The sequence below is a fragment of the Canis lupus genome, chromosome 33 (assembly GCF_011100685.1).
Source record: "Canis lupus familiaris isolate Mischka breed German Shepherd chromosome 33, alternate assembly UU_Cfam_GSD_1.0, whole genome shotgun sequence".
NCBI lineage: Eukaryota > Metazoa > Chordata > Mammalia > Carnivora > Canidae > Canis > Canis lupus.
This window is the reverse complement of record NC_049254.1, coordinates 19,049,444-19,067,777: the sequence shown is the minus strand read 5'-3', so window position 1 is coordinate 19,067,777 and position 18,334 is coordinate 19,049,444. Positions and strand designations below refer to the sequence as shown.

The window sequence follows — 18,334 nt, the reverse complement described above, 5'->3', positions numbered from 1 at the left end:
ATAATGTGAAATGTGTACAAATATTATTCATGATGATTTGCATGGTAAACAGACTATAAAATGAAGATTTCAACTATGTAAACGTACACAACATGTGGACAAAGACTAGGATGAAATTTGCATAATGAAATTAATTAGAGTGGCATGGCATGATTGTTGTCCTTTTAAAAATCATTTTAATGCTACTATAATATTCTTCATACCGTTTTAGGTGATTTTCTTTAACAACATTGCTGGTCCATTTTAATTTCAAGGGTAGCTATTCACCACTTCCTACCCTCTTCTCCCTAGCAAAACTTCATTTTTTGTTCAGGTATCCAGTCTTTTCCCCTGTGACTCAGGATTGTCCTGATAAATCTATCAATAGCAGTGTTCTCATCTCTTTGCCAGTAATTGTTTCAAGCATGGGCATGTGATGTAAATCTGGCAAATGAAACATAAAGGGAATCTGCTGAGGGACTTCTGGGACAGGGCTTATTCAATCTTTTTTTTATTATTTATTTTATTTACTAATTGAGAGATTTGAGAGAGAATGTGAGTGCAGTGGGGGTAGGGGAAGATGGAGAAGAAGAGAGAGAATCTTAAGCAGGCTCCATGCCCAGCATAGAGCCAGACATGGGCTTGATTTCACAACCCTGAGAGCATGACTTGAGCCAAAATCAAGAGTCAGACGCTTAACTGACTGAGCCACCCAGGTGACCTAAGGCTTCTTCAATCTTACAAGCAGATCTCTTTCTCCACCTCTGGATGTTGTGTGAGAATATAAAGACCTAGGTCTGATTCAGCCATCTTGTGATCATGCAGCAAGCATAAATATATGCTAAGATTGGCAGAAAAGAAGGAAAGAAATTATTTCTGATGAATTAGTATGAAGTCATCTACCTCTGAATTTCTTCTATGAGATAATCAACTTCTTATCGTTTAGTCCAGTTTTAAGAAGTGGGGTTTTCTGTTGTTTGCCAAAGCCCCAGCCAAAATAATAAACTTGATTCTGCTCTTTGTATATTGGAAAGCACACTTGGATGCCTTTATGGAAGGAGAATATACTCACATATTTTCCTCTCTTTTTCTAATCCTAAGGCATAGGCAGCATGACTACATTGAAATTGTCTAGTGCCTCATTTCTGAGGTGTGGTCAGGACGGATATAACCACAATCTGCTTCATTAAGCTACCAGTTATGGTTCTACTAAGTGCCCTAATATAATCAGAACTTTATGAGCATCAACACTTTTATATGGCATATTTAAGAAATAAAGAGTTGAAACCAGTTTGAGAGAGATCCTCTCTTAAGAGAAAATAAGGTAGGAAAGAGGAGGAAATAACCATTTCCAGGAATAAGGATACCATCCCAATAAATTTGAGCTTTTAACTCTCCCAAGAGCTCTAATGACACCAAATACCCCTGTTTTGATGGTTGCATTTGTCCTTTTTCAAACCAGCCAATTTTTAATTATCTGTTATTTTTCTCTAGAAGTGACCGTATTTCAATCATAGCAGTGTAGTATCTGAACATCAATGGCAAGGTTGCTAAGGGGTGTGGAAGGAACAAAAGCTACCGCTGAATGCAAAATTATTGTCATTAACATACAAAGTTCTACAAGTCCTGTCTGCTGGTGAGAACTAAATTTTTGAGGATTAGAAAATGTAACCTGTAGAGATGGGCTATAGATATACTTTATACACGCTGAGTATCTTGAAAAATCAGATATGAAGATAAACGGGCTCCTTTGTACTCTAGGGCAGGGTTCAAACCATTATAAAGTCACTTACCCAAGAGAGGCATATTGTGTGAACACTCAAACCTCAACTTATAGCAAAAATAATAATAGTCTATTTCCAATCTCCGAGAACATTTCCTCCTGGGAATTCCTAAAGGGCTTTAAAACTATTTTTACAAAATAAACATATATATTATCTTCAAGAAAAGTACAGTCTATTCTATAATAGAATGTTGTCAATTATGAAAAAAGTAAAGTACCTTTACTATCTCTCCATCTTATTCCCTGTAATGTCCCAAATCCCCACGAGTAAAACAATTGAAACATGCCTAACACAGTCAGGAGTCTCAAGGCCACTGTTGGGACCCAGGTCTGCACTTTCCGAGCCATTTCTGTTTCTGTTGCAACACTTGTCCTCCATCTCCTTCATCCCTCACCTCCCACACATAAAGCCTCCTGACTTCTAGGGTGGCAATAAAAGCAAATGGAAAACAGCAGATTGTCTAGTGTCTATACCTGCATCTGCTTTACAAGCTTGTTCTTCAAACCAATGCTTCTCTCAAACTTCAGTGAGTATCCTGGACATCTTGTTAAGATGCAGATTCTGGATTCAGTAAGTCTGGTATGGGGCCCAAGATTCTCTATTTCTAGCAGCTTCCAAAGTGAAGCTGATGCTGCTGGTCCTGGCCCATGGTCCATACTTTGAGTAACAAGGTTTTATAAAATTTCTCAGAGAAATAGCATCTGAGATTCAAGCAAAACACACTAAATAACAAAATGGTAATTGTTTCAAAATGTGTTAGGATGTAATAGAATTTGAGATGTGCTTTTCTGAACACTAAATACAAGTTCTAGAAAGATTGAGCCTCAGTATATCTATTATCTATTGCTATACCAATAAAATTATTAACTTAAAACAGTATCAAACATTTCTTTTGGGCCACCTGGGTGGCTCAGTGGTTTAGTGCCAGCCTTCGGCTCATGGCGTGATCCTGGAGTCCTGGGATCAAGTCCCACATCGGGCTCCCTCCATGGAGCCTGCTTCTCCTTCTGCCTATGTCTCTGCCTCTCTCTCTCTATGTCTCTTGTGAGTAAATAAAATCTTAAAAATAAAAAAATAATTTAAAAAACATTTATTTTGCTCATGAATCTGAAATTTGGGCAGAGCTTTGCCATGACAGTTTGTCTCTGTTCTACATGCCCTCAACTGGGATAGTTCAGTTGGAGATTGGAGGAGGCACTTTCAAAATGACTCACTCTTATGGGTGGTAGGTTAGTTCTGGCTTTCAGTTGGAAGCTCAGCCAGGTCTGTGGGACAATTATCCTGATTCCTCTCAATGTAGGCTCCTCCTTGGGCTTTCTCATAGCATGATGACTGAGTTCCAAAAGCAAATGTCTCACAAAAACAATGGAAGTATGGGGTATTTTCATAGCCTGGCCTCGGAAATAATTTAGTGTCCTTTTTGCCATACTTTATTAGTTAAGGCAGTTACAAAGGCCTGCCAGGTTCAAGAAAAAAGACAAATTAAGACCAACAAGACTCTACTTCTTGATGGTAAAATAACAAAATTCCAGAATAGCATGAAGGATGGGAGATAAAATTGTGGTCATCTTTGAGAAATATAATCTGCCACATTCATCAACCCAAAATTCTTTTTTAACAAGTGATGTTAATCATGATAGAAATTTTCTAATTCTACCCCAACCCCATTCGCATTTATATGAATTTTGGGGAAGAAGAAAAGAAATATAGAATACACTGGAAGAAATTGAGGAAAAGGTAAAAGAATAAAAGATTATCTGATACAGGGTAGAAGAAAATAGTTGGAAAAGTGAAGAAGGAGGTATAAAAAAGAAAGTAGGATCAAGTACATAGAACAGTAGATCTGAATATAAAGACAAATATCACTTTCTTCCCTACCCTCAGTCTGGTACCTGTAAAAAAAAGCAGAGCGGATACCAATCTGACTGGTTGTGAAGCCTAATATGCTATTTACTGTCATTCTTTTGTAGAAGGGAATCAAGATTGAAGCTTTGTATTGGCCAATAATTAATGAATTGAGCTATTTTTTTCTTTCAAAAAAAAATTCATGATAGCAGCAGAGTGAATTCAAATATAAGACCTAAGTCTTTCTCAGACAGTTCTCATCTATGGCAAGACCACAGTGTCATTGGAGAGGAATAGGGGCTGGGGTCAAGAAGAAGCAACCATACTGTCAGGACCGTTTACCAGATTTGCCAACTTGCACTCTACAACATGAGGTCTGATTCCAGTGAAAAGCACACCAAGGGGCTAGATAGGTACTCATGCAATTTAAGATCCTCATAATTGAATCTTCCAGTTCTAGGGAGAAATATTACTTATGGTGAGACATGGAAACAAAATGTCCCTCTGTTCATACAAGGCCCTCTAAATTGGCTCCCCACACCTCCATATTTGGTTTTCGCACTGTCTTGCTGGTGAGCTCTGTGCAAATTTAAAGTGGTGCAAAAAGGCATGTTGCACTCGACCTTTGGTGCTGAAAGCAAGATTTCAGTGATGAAACCAAACAATTACTACCCTGGAACAGTAATCACAAAAATGATAAAGATTATTTCTATCATAAAATTCACACCAATTCCCTTTGAAACAAAACCATTGAGCATGCCTATGTATTAGAAACCCATCGCCTCTTAACTCTTGCTCTAAAACTCCCATTGCAGGTTCAAAAGATAAAGACTTCCTTCATGAAGCACTGTTGGCTGGTACATGAGAATGTTCCAGTCATGCTATTGAGATGGGTTCCTGGAAGGAAGATGAGGAAAATGATCTGCATTTTTCTTGATTTTTGCCCAAGCATGTCTGTTTTGTAGGCGTCCTGGAGTTCTTCCCAGAAGGCAGATCTCAAAATCTTCAATGCCAATCATGAATAAGAGTTCCATTTACTTAAAATAATTAAACTTGTTCAATGTTGTATGAGTGAAAAGTGCCAGATTAAAAGGAGCAATTGCTGATCTTCACCTACACTGATGTCCTAAGAGAAAGGACCACCTCATTCACCACCACCCCCTTTCATTTCCTACACCAATTCCCTTCTATCCACCAAAGCAGTCAGAGAGTCTACCAGAGAGACACCTGATCCAGCCTGAGGTGACTGCCTAGATCTGTGACTTTGGGCATGGTGGTTAACTCCTCGATCCATTGCTCCTGCTTAGAATTAGAATGTTTGTCCCTGGTTACCTTCCTTTGAACTTTGCCCAAAAAAGGCATTACAAATATGCTGAGGGAAATTTTGCCAGCAACACTTACAGCTGCCCTGTGGGATACACTAAGGGATCCCAACACAGAAAGTTCAGAAATGTGGCCTTCCTTGCTACATTCATGCATTATCAGAGCACCATTATCATTAGACACAATATCTTCAAGTGTTAAAGAAGATAAACATAGAGTCCTCAAAGGTGGCACTATGGTACTCAAAATAAGCAGTTATGACCGTGAACTTTTTTAAAAAAAAGATTGCCTTTTAAAAAGGTTTTTAAAAGATTTTATTTGACACAGAGACAGAGAGAGCATGAACAGGCTTAGGGCCAGAGGGAAAGAGAGAGAAGGAGAAGCAGACTCCCCATTGAGTATGGAGCCTGATGCGGGACTCAGTCCCAGGACCTTGAAATCATGACTTGAGCAGAAGTCAGATGCCAAACTAACTGAACCACTCAGGCACCCAAGACCTTGTACTTTGAGTACAACTCTACTTCAATCTACTCACACACTGTTTCTAATTTGGTATATCAGACATGCCAGCCCTGGACAGTACATATTCTCTTGATCCCCTAACCAAAAGAAGAGACTAAGGGTTCACATTCAAGTTAGGAGTTCTGGTTTTAGGGCATGTTCCGGACCATTATGCCACATAATATATGTATGCACTGTAAATCATTAGCAACCTTTGATATGGGGTCTAATCTCTGTAAGTCTCTGTATTAGTTTCCTAGAGATGACATAACAATATACCACAGATTGGGTAGTGTAAACAACATAAATTAATTTTTTCACAGTTCTGAAGGCCAGAAGTCCAAGTTCAACATGTCAGTAGGTTTGGTTTCTCCCGGGGCCTCTTTCATTGGCTTACAGATGGCTGCCTTCTTGCTGTGTCCTCACACAGCCTTTTCTCTGTGTGTCTCCCTGGTATCTCTTTGACTTCTTATAAAAACAACAATCAGATTGGATTAAGGACACCATTTTAACTTAGTCAACTCTTCAAAAATTTTATCTCTAAGTATAGTCATATTCTGAGTCTAAGGATTTTAATATATGAATTTGGGGTGAGAGTGGGGGGGGGGGTGGAGGGATGCAGTTCAATCCATAACAGCCTATGTAAAAAGGGCATCATAAGGATTTATGTAAGATGCAGACAAGAATATGAATTAGAAAATGCTTTATAAAAAAAAGAAAATGCTTTATAAATTCTAAGTCACCATACAAATATTGTATCAATGATATCATCATTTTTGTCATTATAATTATTATTCTCTATGACACATTGTCAGTCTCCTGGGAAATCTCAGTTTTTCACCTTTTGAAGAATTATATCACAGTGGTTAAGAGAACATGCTCCAGAATTAAGACGTCTGGATCCAAATCTGGGCTCCACTTTTAAAAATTATTTTAACCTCTCTAAGCCTCAGCTTTCCTATCTGTAAGTTAGGGATGTAAAAATAGTACCTACCTTTTAGGACTGTTGAAAAAATTAAACAAGACAGTGCATCAAAATGACCGATTAATAGTATATGCTCATTTAATGTGGTTGTTAGCAAGAGCCATGTTTAAACCTTGCTGCTGCTGCTTCTTTCTCAGCCAGTAGAGGTCTCCAACATAATCAACCTGGACTAGCTTCCCCATGACAGTGTGCACAGCAGCTGCCAAGCACATCCACTGCTGGCGGAGAAAGGAGTGAAAGAATTCCCACCCTGTCTGAAGGAAGAAGAACTCAAAAACAAGAGAACAGGGAATAGGTAGGGTTCCATGGTAAGATGTTATATGAACAGGTGACCATAGTAAGATTAAGTTCTAGGGCTGCTTCAGAAACTGACTTACTGACATTGCCCTTAATTGCCCCCCACTTCAGCCAGTTCTAAAGTTGAGTTAAGAAAACTTACTCACGTATACCCCAGAAGAGCAGTGAAAATGAATCGGTAAATGTTTTTGTAAAGTTCTTTGAATGCAAGGAGTGCTGTTAAACAAATATTTAACATTTCTCACAGTATTAAGCTTATCTCATCTTTATTACCAGTTATATTCCATGCCTCGGTTTTGCTTCCACTGTAATATATTTCCTTTAACCTTCTTTCCCAGACAGGCTTACACCTCCAAGTTCAATTATTCTGTCAATTGTATTTTAAATTATACGGATTTATATTAACCACTTGTGGTATCAATTTGTTGATCTGTTGCTTTTTCTGTACCAATCATCTTTACACCCACCAAAAGCTGCCCTGGCAATTAAGCTGAGGAAGGTTGGAGTTATTCAAGAGAAATTAAAGCACAGAAAGAAAGACAGTGGAATAAGTGGGATAAAAAGAGCACTGGGGGGAAAACACACATGTACTAAAAAAGCATAGCACGCAGCAGATAGAGGCTCAGAGGGAAAAGAGGAGAGCGATAGAAAACGGATCCTGCTTGTGCCTGCGGTACCTCGCTTTCAGCACCAAGGACAGTGCCTCTGAAGGGCTGACCCAAGCACCGACCAGTTTTAGGGTCCCTCCCAAATCCTCTAGAGAAAACGCATGAATTTGAAAGCAGCTATGAAGCATGCAGTAAGGTCTAATAGGAAAGCTGTAAGAGCAGCCCACAAGTGATTTCACCTTAGAGGCAAAAATGGGTGATTTTTTTTTCTGTTCATTTCCACAGTTTCTGTGTCCTTGGAAAGACAAAGTTTGCTTTGCTTGGGCATGTCTGCTGTCAGTAAGTGACTGCAGGAGCTGAGGTGCTAAACTCCACAGTCTCCAGAAATCAGAAGAAATTTTCAGGGTAAGTAATTTTGCTTTTTTGTTTCTAATTTAATACACAGCATTTTCCTGGAAGGTTATTTAACCAGCTTGGGGTTCTGTGGTTCTCTAAGAATATGCATTAAAACTCTGTACCCCCTCTTATTTAAAAACCTGAAACCCTGAGGAAACTGTTTTCATTTTTTCCTCATTTTTAACAATAGAAACCTGTTCTCTTTCTCTTTTTCTCCCAAAATTAGATCCTCATGGGCTCTAGAAGCTATATCAAGGCAGAATTAAAAGATGAAAAATAAAAAGCTGTTACTATCCCTGGGATTTGTATGGAAGTTGATTGTATTCCCCTTAAGGGTCTTACTTAATTGTAAGGGTCTGTTATTTTAAACTCCCCAATTTAGCATCCTGGTAATCCAGGGCTGAGGGTTTGGAGAGGCACTGTTTTCAATGGTCTATTTAAAGTCAGGCTGTTTCCAAGTCAGAATCCAATTATTCCCAACAGAGATATGCAGTACTTGAGATGATGATTGTGTATGTTTTCATTAATAATAGCATATGATTTTGAGGGTATTGTTGTTTTTTAATTGTTGGACTTTCATCACTTATTGTAGCTTATTGGGTCAATGGAAGTTGATGCAATTAGGCATTTGTTCCAGTTCATGCATTTAGTTTAATCGAACACTATCAAAATGCACGCACAAATAATAAAGCAGCAATAACAAAGTGGAACTTGGATTCTAAACTCAATCTGCATGCCTGTTTGCACTTTATAGGGGAAGCCCTTTGCTTACTGATACTAAAAGGTCAGTAAGATGTCTGTCCTTGGGTGAGTGAAGAATCACTGCTTGACACACCATTGGATCTCTTGTAGCCTAAGAGAAGCAAAAATGATATGAAAAAGATTTTTGCTCAGATTCTTGTTTATTTTTAGTTGAACACTTTCAAAGGGCTGCATGGTTAGTAGTGAGCAGGGGTGTCAAGCAAGGAAAATACTAATAGTATCCAAATGAATGCCTGATATTAAAGCATCTACAAAGAAGGCTGCTTATTATGGAATATGAATTAAAGCAAATACCAAATAGATCTTACTCATTATTAAATTCAATATCTAATGCACTGAAGTTTGCCATTGGTTAATATTTGCTTATTGATTGATCCATTGAGTTCCCATTTTATCTCTGATTAAAATAATAAAATTCTTGGTGATCAAAGTTGTTATGAAAAGTGGGAATTCTCTGCTTTATGGGGCAGGTTTAATTATAGAAGAAATGTATATAACCTTAGTTACTGGATCTCGTTGGCCAGCTATGGTTTTTCTTTGTAAATACGTTCAAATATATAAATTTGCTATGTATTTTAATGGATTTGTGAATCTTCATTAGGAAACTAAACTAAAAAAAAAAACTTAAAAAAAAAAAGGGAACTACACAGCAATTTTCAAGAATAAAGTGCCATAGAAATGCTAAAGACTACCTCTAATAATAATGACAATGTAACTCCCACTGTTTCTATGTGCAGTGTGCACCTGCATTAACTTCACTGAGCTTGGTCAGGTGCTCTGAAAAAGCAAGGTTTAAAAATGAGTCTCCATTTCAGGTTTGTTCCTCACCCCAATAGTGGAGTAGTTAAGAACATAAGGTCTAGAAACAGATAGATCTTGGGTTGAATTAGCTCCATCATTTATTGTTGTATGACCCCAGTAAGATAATTAACCTCTCTATTACTTACTTTATTCATCTGCAAAATGGGAGTATTAATAACACCTATTTCCTTTATCAGGTTGTTGTGAGGTTTAAATATGATAATGATTATAAAATTTAGCTCTAATTATTAACTTTTTCAGACAATTTAGCAAGTCTGCATTGAAGCCCAGAACCAGAAAAGCTTTGCAGACTAGAGGTCAGTATGTAATTGGTGGCAAAAGACCGGGTTCTATGACACAAATGAAGATTTGGTCATAGAACCCTGCTATTAAGGTATTTTGTTTTGTTTTGTTTTGTTTAAAAAAAAAAAAGGTGTTTTGTTAGGAAAAATCATCTCTAATTGGAAACGACTCCATACATCAATGTCCACCCCCAACACAGACACATTGAATAAGCTTCAAGTTTGATATTTAAGGCGACCCAAGATCAAAGCTAGGCTCAATACAGCCCCCTACACATTTATAATCTTTTTTTTTTAAGATTGTATTTATTTATTCACAAGAGACACACAGAAAGAAGCAGAGACATAGGCAGAGGAGAAGCAGGATCCCTGCGGGGAGCCCAATGTGGGACTCAATCCCCGGACTCTGGGATCATGCCCTGAGCCAAAGGCAGACACTCAACCACTGAGCCACCCAGGTGTCCCTATACATTTATACTCTTGAGAAAGTTACTGAACCTCTTGTTGATTCAGTTTTTTAATCTATAAAAAAGGGATATCAAGGGCTGCTATAAATATTAAAATGAGATAATAATGTAAAGCACTAGTGCCTAGTACACAGTAGAAAACAGAAGAGATGGTGACTACTGTCTTCAGAAGGAGATTGAGAACTCAAGTGTCTTTGCTTTACAGTGTTTAGTTTTTTGCCTAATTCAATACTTAAGGAAGAGGAACAAATCATTAAAACCTGGTATACCTTAATGAGTATCTTCCTAACACGCCTGATATGGAACCAACTGCCGAGGAGGTGCCCTACAAATGTTCCAGGCAGAATGTCCCTCAGCACCAAGGGATTGAATATCAGTGAAGCAGGATGTATGTCACTGCAGATAGGGACCTGACCACTCTCTGTCCCTCTGCTTTTTAAAATAAATTATGCACTCACTTTCAGAGATGCTAGAATAAACTCTAAAGACCAAGATAAATCAATACTTTGTAAGAAGTTCAAAGGCTCATTAAAATTTGTAAGTAGTGTTATGTATCATAAATCTTAAAAGAATAAGACCAGCCATAATCTTCTAGTCCTTGCCTTCTCCACTTTCTCACCGTCCGCCCCCCCATCCATTCTTAACTACTAACACTCTTTGCTGAGGTCACAAGTAACCTCCTAATTTCCAAGTCCATTAGCCACTCTGCAACTGTAGCTTACTTGACCCCTTCACTTATTCCCACTTTCCCTTTAAAAATAAAAACAACAGTACTTCAAGTGTTTGTGCCAGACATTATGTTAGAGCCAGGATTCTCAATTGGAAGAACAATTTTGTCCCTCAAAGGACATTTGACAATATCTGGAGACATTTTTGGTTGTTACAACCTGGGTGAAGGTGAGTACTACATGTCCGGGATGCTGCTAAACATCCTATAATGCACAGGACAATGTCCCCTCGCCCCCCAAAAGAATTATCCAGCCCAAATTGTCAGTAGTGCCAAGACTTTACATATATAATATTATTTGATCTTCAGAATAACCCCATGGAGTCCACATGATATCCTCATTTTACTGATGAGGAGACCAGGTTATCTGTATGAATTACTTAAAGAGTAATTATTAAGTTAAAATTCTCCAGGCTTCCCACTTCTTCCTACCTGAAACAAGTTTGCTATCTGGTAATATAATTATTAGAGGGGGAAAGAGAGGAAAAAGCCCAACCCAGCTCTGTGTTACATAAGCAATGCTAGGAAAGGAAAGGAAAGGAAAGGAAAGGAAAGGAAAGGAAAGGAAAGGAAAGGAAAGGAAAGGAAAGGAAAGGAAAGGAAAGGAAAGGAAAGGAAAGGAAAGGAAAGGAAAGGAAAGGAAAGGAAAGGAAGAAGAAAGAGAGAGAGAAGAAGAAAGAAAGAAGAAAGAAAGAAAGAAAGAAAGAAAGAAAGAAAGAAAGAAAGAAAGAAAGAAAGAAAGAAAGAAAGAAAGAAAGAGGTCTAAGGAGGGAGAAAGTTGAAACAATTAGCTGAGAGGCAGAGAGCAATCCAGCATCTCATTCACTTACTGCTTCCATCCCCCACACAAACTCATCAGGAACGGCTTGGACAACCAAGACTTACACCCACCCTCTACTCTAAAGAACCTAAGACCAGAGACGGTACAAAGCAAAAATAATATTAAGTCAGAAATCCATGCAATTATGATTCCAACAGCAGGCACACAACTGATTTTCAGGGTTGAGGGTTTTCTTTTGTTTAATTAGTCATTGACACAGACCTGTACTATTTTTAAGTAGCTGTCAAACCTCAACAGACTAAAAAGTCTAAGATGGTAACAAATATCCCAAGGTTTTCTGCTTCCATCATACCTGACAGGCAAGATGAGCCCAAGCCATCATTAGCCAACTACAGACTCCATGAAAGATTGATTTCCAGCCACTGTTTTCCTAACTGGTCCAGTTGCAGAAAGAAAGGTGTTCTGGGTCTGAGCTGGCCTCAAAGGTAGAAATATCCTTGAACAATCAGAAACCATTGTATTTTTCAAAAAGCTCTTGGCAGCAGCATTGCTATCTCTGGGGTAGCAGCTGCCCTTTCCAAATAATGAGAAAATTATAATTATTATCAAAAACTATTATTATGTTTTAAAATATATTGAGTACAAACAGTGTGCCAAGATAAAGAACAATTTTCTTTAAAACAATTCTCTGAATTCATTCCAAGTCAGCCCCTTACAATCATTTGTTCATTTTAACACTTTCACATTCCAGGATGAAACTATTCAAAATGAGGCACAAAATGACATACATGATTAGGCCAATTCCCTCACCAAAGGAGAGCTTCAGATACCAGGATTGAGAATAAATCCTGGCTACCAAGCCAGCCTCTGCCTCTGCCAGGGCCTAGAGCAAGTGTTCCCATGGAGGCCCATATATTCCATGTCTAAGTATTTTAGTTATAGCCAACAAACCAGTGAATAAAATGTTTAATACTCCTGCCTTGAAAAATATACTTCTGTAACCATCTGGAAGGCCAGGTTTGAAATTATGATTCCTGGGTTTCTTAAGAGTTCAAAACAAAACGTGAGAGGGCAGGAGAAGCTACTTTCCACCCCAAATCCTGCCCCAGGGACTCCATCCTCTTCCCTTGCCATTCAGGGTGTGCCCAAGCTACTCATCTGAGCTCCCCCAAAGAGCTACCTCTTGAGCTCAGGGGCATCAAAGACAAATGACACAGTCTACCCTCAGGGTGACAGATCCAGATTAGGATCTGTGCCTTGGAAACAGACTCCATGCAGTTTGGGCAGAAAATTATGTGATCTTGGTGCCCAGAGTGTGGTTTAGAATGAGAGTATGGACTCTTGGTGGACCTGCTCCTTGGCACTGTGGGAGGGCATGACCTTATCCCATGGGGAGGATATAATAGAGGGGGTCCAGAGTGGGACCCTTTTAAAGCACAGATGCCAGGACAGGAGCCCCTCTACCAGCACACAAGGCTTTAATGCACAGGCATTTCCATATTTTTCTACAGGACATGGTGATTTTTGTCACTTCCCTCCCCACCGCCACCCCTACCCCAGACACACACAGACCTGGTTGTAAGAGCCCAGAGTCCCTTCTTTAGTGCTGGCCCCAACAGTCTGGTGTCACAGAGGCAGCTGATGGGCTCTGATGCCTTTCCCATCCTAACTCCAAAGTCCTCACAGGTTGAGGATTAGTTCATCCTAGTGGGATAGTGACATGACAGTTGTTATGGTTTTCAGATGCCAAAGGAGAGTTTTGGAAAAATCATGCTAGTTCTGCCCCTAATAAGTTTTGTGACTTAAGATGTGTTACTCATCTTTCTGGGTCTCAAATCCTCTATTTGAAAAGTGAGAGCTTTGAGCTACATCAGAGGTTTAAAATTTATGGTCATGGGCCGTTGGCCTATGGATGTGGGATTTGGGGGGTGGGGGGAGAAGAGACTTCATAGGGTTTAAACACTTCTTTAATTGGTACCAATCTTTTAAAATTAGGAGGTTTCAAATAAAATTCCACACATGGACTTTTCCCTAAATATAAAAACCACTGCCCTGCCTCTATATTCCATTATTCTTGAGTCTTTCTCAAGCCAGCATCCCACACCTACCATGCCCCACACAAGACACAACAGAAAGATAAGAAACTAAAGGAAGAGACAGAGGGAGGCATGGGAAAAGGCAAATGGGGACAATAGAAGAGAGAAGAGAGGAAATAAGGCAAGAGGAATGGCAAGATAAGAGAAACAGACCAGTATAGAAAAAGAGATCACACTTAGCTTTCTAGGGATCATACCTTTCACTGTCTTACATATTTAATAGCTCACTTAATCCTCACAAAACCCCTGTGGGATGGATTCCATTATTTCTTCCACTTTACAGAGGAGGAGAATGAAGCTCAGAGAGGTGCGGTAACATGCTTAAGGCCCAACAGTGGCAAGTGGCAGAGCTGGGATCCTAACCCTGCAACAGCTCTCCGTCTCACTCAGAGCCCAAGCACAGCTCGTTCAATGGCCCTGCACAATCTCTCAGTCTTACACCCTTCCACTCTGTACCTGCCTCACTTGCCTCCAGCCGCTCTGGTCTCCATGCTGCCTTCCACACACCAGCCTGTCCTGCCTCTGTACCTGCTATCCCTTCTGCTTGGACAGACACCTGCATGGTTAACTTCCTCATGTCCTCCAGGTCTTGACTCAGTTGTCACCTTCTCTGCAAGGGCTACCTGAATACCCTGATTAAAAATTGCCCTCAGATATCCTACGCACACACACATAATCCTTCCCATCTCCTTACCTCCTTCTCTGGTTTATCGTTCTCTAAAATGCCTATTATTATCAAACATACTACATCCTCTGTTTATCTTATTTCTTACTGTACTCTCCTCCCCCAGTGGGCCCCAACATGACAGCAGGAATGTGTATCCCTTTTGTTCATTGCTGTATTTCCAGTGCTTAGAATAGTATGAAGTGCTTGATAAGTATTTGTTGAAGCAATACATAAAAATGTACCAAAGCAGCCAATCTCCCAAGAATCAAGTTTTACCGACATTGTTTTCTGTCTCTTCCCAGGAAATCCACCAGGGTCACTCTTCTCCCTCTGGGCCATGACGCCTCTGAGCCAGCTGAGTGGAAACATCAACTCCACCTGTGGGGCAGAGAACTCCACAGGTGCCAGCCGGGCCCGTCCACATGCCTACTATGCCCTCTCCTACTGCGCGCTCATCCTGGCCATCATCTTCGGCAATGGTCTGGTGTGTGTGGCCGTGCTGAAGGAACGGGCTTTGCAGACCACCACCAACTATCTGGTGGTGAGCCTGGCCGTGGCAGACCTGCTGGTGGCCACCTTGGTGATGCCCTGGGTGGTATACCTGGAGGTGAGTGGGCCCCAGCCGCCTGTGTGACCATACTTGTCTTTGTCTTCCCTGAGTTCTTGGCCTTCTGAGCTCAAAATGTTCCCTGCCATGATTCAAGGACTAAGAAGGAAAGAGAGCTCCTGTCATTCTCCCTTTCATGAGGGAACTGAAGGCCTGAGAGCAGCCATTATCCAACATCACTTGCCCACATTAGAACCAAGGATCCAGGAATGATTTTGTTCCTGGGTCTCCAGCATCCAGGTGACTGGACTAGAGCGGTGGGACTCATCCTAAAAATGCATCAGGGTTTTTTTTTTTTTTAAGATTTTATTTATTTATTCATGAGACACACACATAGAGGCAGAGACACTGGCAGAGGGAGAAGCAGGCTCCCTTCAGGGAGCCTAATGTGTGATTCAATACAAGGACCCTGGGATCACGACCTGAGCCAAAGGCAGACGCTCAACCACTGAGCCACCCAGGTGCCCCTTGCGTCAGGTTCAATCTCTGTGCCAATCACATCTCAAAGATGTGGGGGCTTGGGGGAGGCAGTCAGTGGGCACCTTTATCAGTATTTCAATGTATATAGAGGGGTGGGGATGCACAGGAAGGATGTGGGACAACGGTGAGGGTGGAGGGGGATGCAGTAGGAATTATAGAAAAACCAAAAAAAAATTTTTTTAATGAATAAGAGGAAAAGAAAGAAAAAAAAACAGTCTGCAAATAGATCAGACTTCTTTTGATAGTGCAGTTACCCTCAGACTCAGCTCTTTCCTCCTGGGTACCAGCTCTCTACAGACTCTGCTACCAAACAGACCAAACCTTCACATTTATATTTTTGATCCCTCCATTAATAGCACAGAGCCCTCACCAGTCAGATAATGCAGCAGACCCTGGAGAATTCTTCTGGAGAGGAAACATTTCTTAAATGTGAAAGTATTTTCATTTGAAAGTGCAAAACAGAGTCAGGAGGTGATCAAGACAAAACATCCATTTGCTAACAAAGGAATCAGGGTGCCTACACCTGTTCAAGGAACAGATATTCTTACTGAGAAAACATTCAATTACTAAAGAGTTTTTTAAAAACACTTTAATGTACTATTAATATGTCTCTCGTGCACTGTGTACCATGCATCATTTTAAAGAGGTATCCAATGAAGGATCAAAATGATGCTATGATTAAGAGAAATTAAAATTCATCAAATTAATATCTCAGTTAATATTAATAGTGAAGGTGACAGTTAATTAAGTATGACATATCACAGGAGAGCAAAAACCTCAAACATAGGCTGCCTAGACTGGTATCCCTATTAAAGAATGATTGGGAACTAAAATTAGACTTATGATCTCAAAGGGGAAACATAAAGGAGAGAAATCAAGGAAATAGAAAAGGAAACGAAAAGCAGAAAAACATCTGGGCTGATTGGGATAGATATAAAGGTTAAGGGAAGACCTGGAGGAGAACAAAAAGCATTAATTTTTCCCAGTTAGGATAATCCTGATTGTAAAAGATCTTGCAATTATCTTGACTTTTCTGTCAACCCAAACTGACTGAGACAACCTTGAAGTCAGAAGCTATGTCTTTGTTCTTTTTTTTCTGTAGTCCAAACACACTATCTGGCACATAATATATGCTAAATAAATATTTGATATATGAATGATTAAATGAATCATTCTGTAATGTATGCATTAGATGGGCAATTCCTGCTTATACCATCTGTAGCCATATCTATTGTTTCATTGAGCTGTTTATCTTTTTTACATTCAATAATAATGAGACTGAAAAGGAGTTAGACACCTATGATATTTCTGTTCAAGAGTTAAGGCAGATCAAGTGCTACAAACTAGTATGGATTAGTTAGGGATTCCTAACACCATCATCCCACACCTCAAAGTGTTTCGGTCCACACCTATACATTACAAGGATTCTCACGTCTTTCAGAAGGCTGACTGTCAGAAAGAAATACAGGATGAGGAATTTCACTCTAATAAACATTTTAATTTAATTGCCTCTGAAATAAAACCAGTCATCTGGTATCTATAACAAAGCCACTCAACTGTCCCTTTGTGGTTGCTTCCAGGACTCTGGATAGACCACATTGGAAAATCTCTATAGATACTGGTGTAGGATATTGACCTGGGGATTTTTCCACAGTAGACACCCATGGCATCCCCTTCAAGCCACACCTGCCAAAATTGATGATGTCCCCCTTCTGATGAGCATAGAAAAGCAACTGAGCCCACATAGAGCCAGCATGAAATCTTGCCAAAGGCTTACTGAACTCTCTGCAGGTTGGATCTATGAGTTTTCCCCTATGAGATGAGCTCTGGTAGAGCTCTTGGTTCCCCCTCACAAAATTCAATGTGCATTCCGTCCAATAGGTTAGTTGGTGCAAGTGTTCAGTAATGAAGAGTATGGTCAAATAAGTCTACAAACATATAAAGCAGATTTGGGAGACGTCGCTCCATTGGGAAATGGGCTTTGGGACCTCTTTGGTCTTCCCTAGTTGCTTTAAAGCTCTAGTCAATGCAACTTAATATTTCTGTACCACTTTGCCAACAGTCCACTAAGGTGGACTCTCAATAAAAGATAGAACATGACTTAAAGCAGCCCTAATTAATAGACAACCAGTTAAGATATTAGAAGGTTCTAATCCAAAGGACAGGTCTCTCTAACCCACCACAGTATATATTTTTCTTTTCTTTTTTTAAAGATTTTATTTATTTATTTATTCATGAGAGACATACAGAGAGAGAGAGAGAGGCAGAGACACAGGAAGAGGGAGAAGCAGGCTCCATGCAGGGAGTCCGATGTGGGACTCGATCCCAGGATCATGCCCCGGGCCAAAGGCAGGCGCTAAACCACTGAGCCATCCAGGGATCCCTCTATTTTTCTTCACCTTAAATATTTGCCTGCTTTCTGTGGACCTCAGAAGCAGATAGGGTATCTCAATGAGAGAAAAGAGTAGTTTGAGCCCTTAAAGGGACTATGAATGTATCTCAGAGAAGAGCACAGCATTATTCTCACTAACTTATCTAATGGTGGTACAGTTTGAGTAACTGGCCTAGTAATTACAAGCTTATACCTAAGAGCTCCCTTGAAAGAGGAAAGGATGCAGTGTTGACCACAGCACAGAGACCACTGTAGGCTTGAGGGCCCCCAAGAGGACAGCACAGAAATGAGAACACCATGTGGTAGCCACATTAACTGCCAAATTCACAGCTTCCTGTGCTTTGATTTGAATACATCTATCTTCTTTGAAGGAAATATTGGCTCATACTGGCCAGATACCTTCCCTCGAAGGAAATTTGCCTAATTTTTCCAGGCACCAGTGTGTATGGCTATAAACATTGGAAAACTTTACTAGGCATGGCTTAAACAAATAGGAGTAACTTCTCTCACACAACCAGAATTCTGGAGGAAGGT

At 39.9% G+C, this 18,334-nt stretch overlaps 2 protein-coding genes across 2 annotated transcripts in view; one reads left to right on the top strand and one right to left on the bottom strand.

Annotated features, from left to right (window-relative positions):
- The window catches only part of QTRT2 (queuine tRNA-ribosyltransferase accessory subunit 2), a 144,593-nt gene that overhangs the window by 39,778 nt on the left and 86,481 nt on the right, over positions 1-18,334 (bottom strand). The window lies entirely within an intron of this gene.
- The window catches only part of DRD3 (dopamine receptor D3), a 42,860-nt gene continuing 31,882 nt past the window's right edge, over positions 7,357-18,334 (top strand). Inside the window, exons 1-2 of the mRNA XM_038582866.1 lie at positions 7,357-7,727; positions 14,624-14,928. Coding sequence (XP_038438794.1) covers positions 14,659-14,928 — 270 coding nt within the window. The 5' untranslated portion in view covers positions 7,357-7,727; positions 14,624-14,658. The remainder of the gene's footprint in view (positions 7,728-14,623; positions 14,929-18,334) is intronic.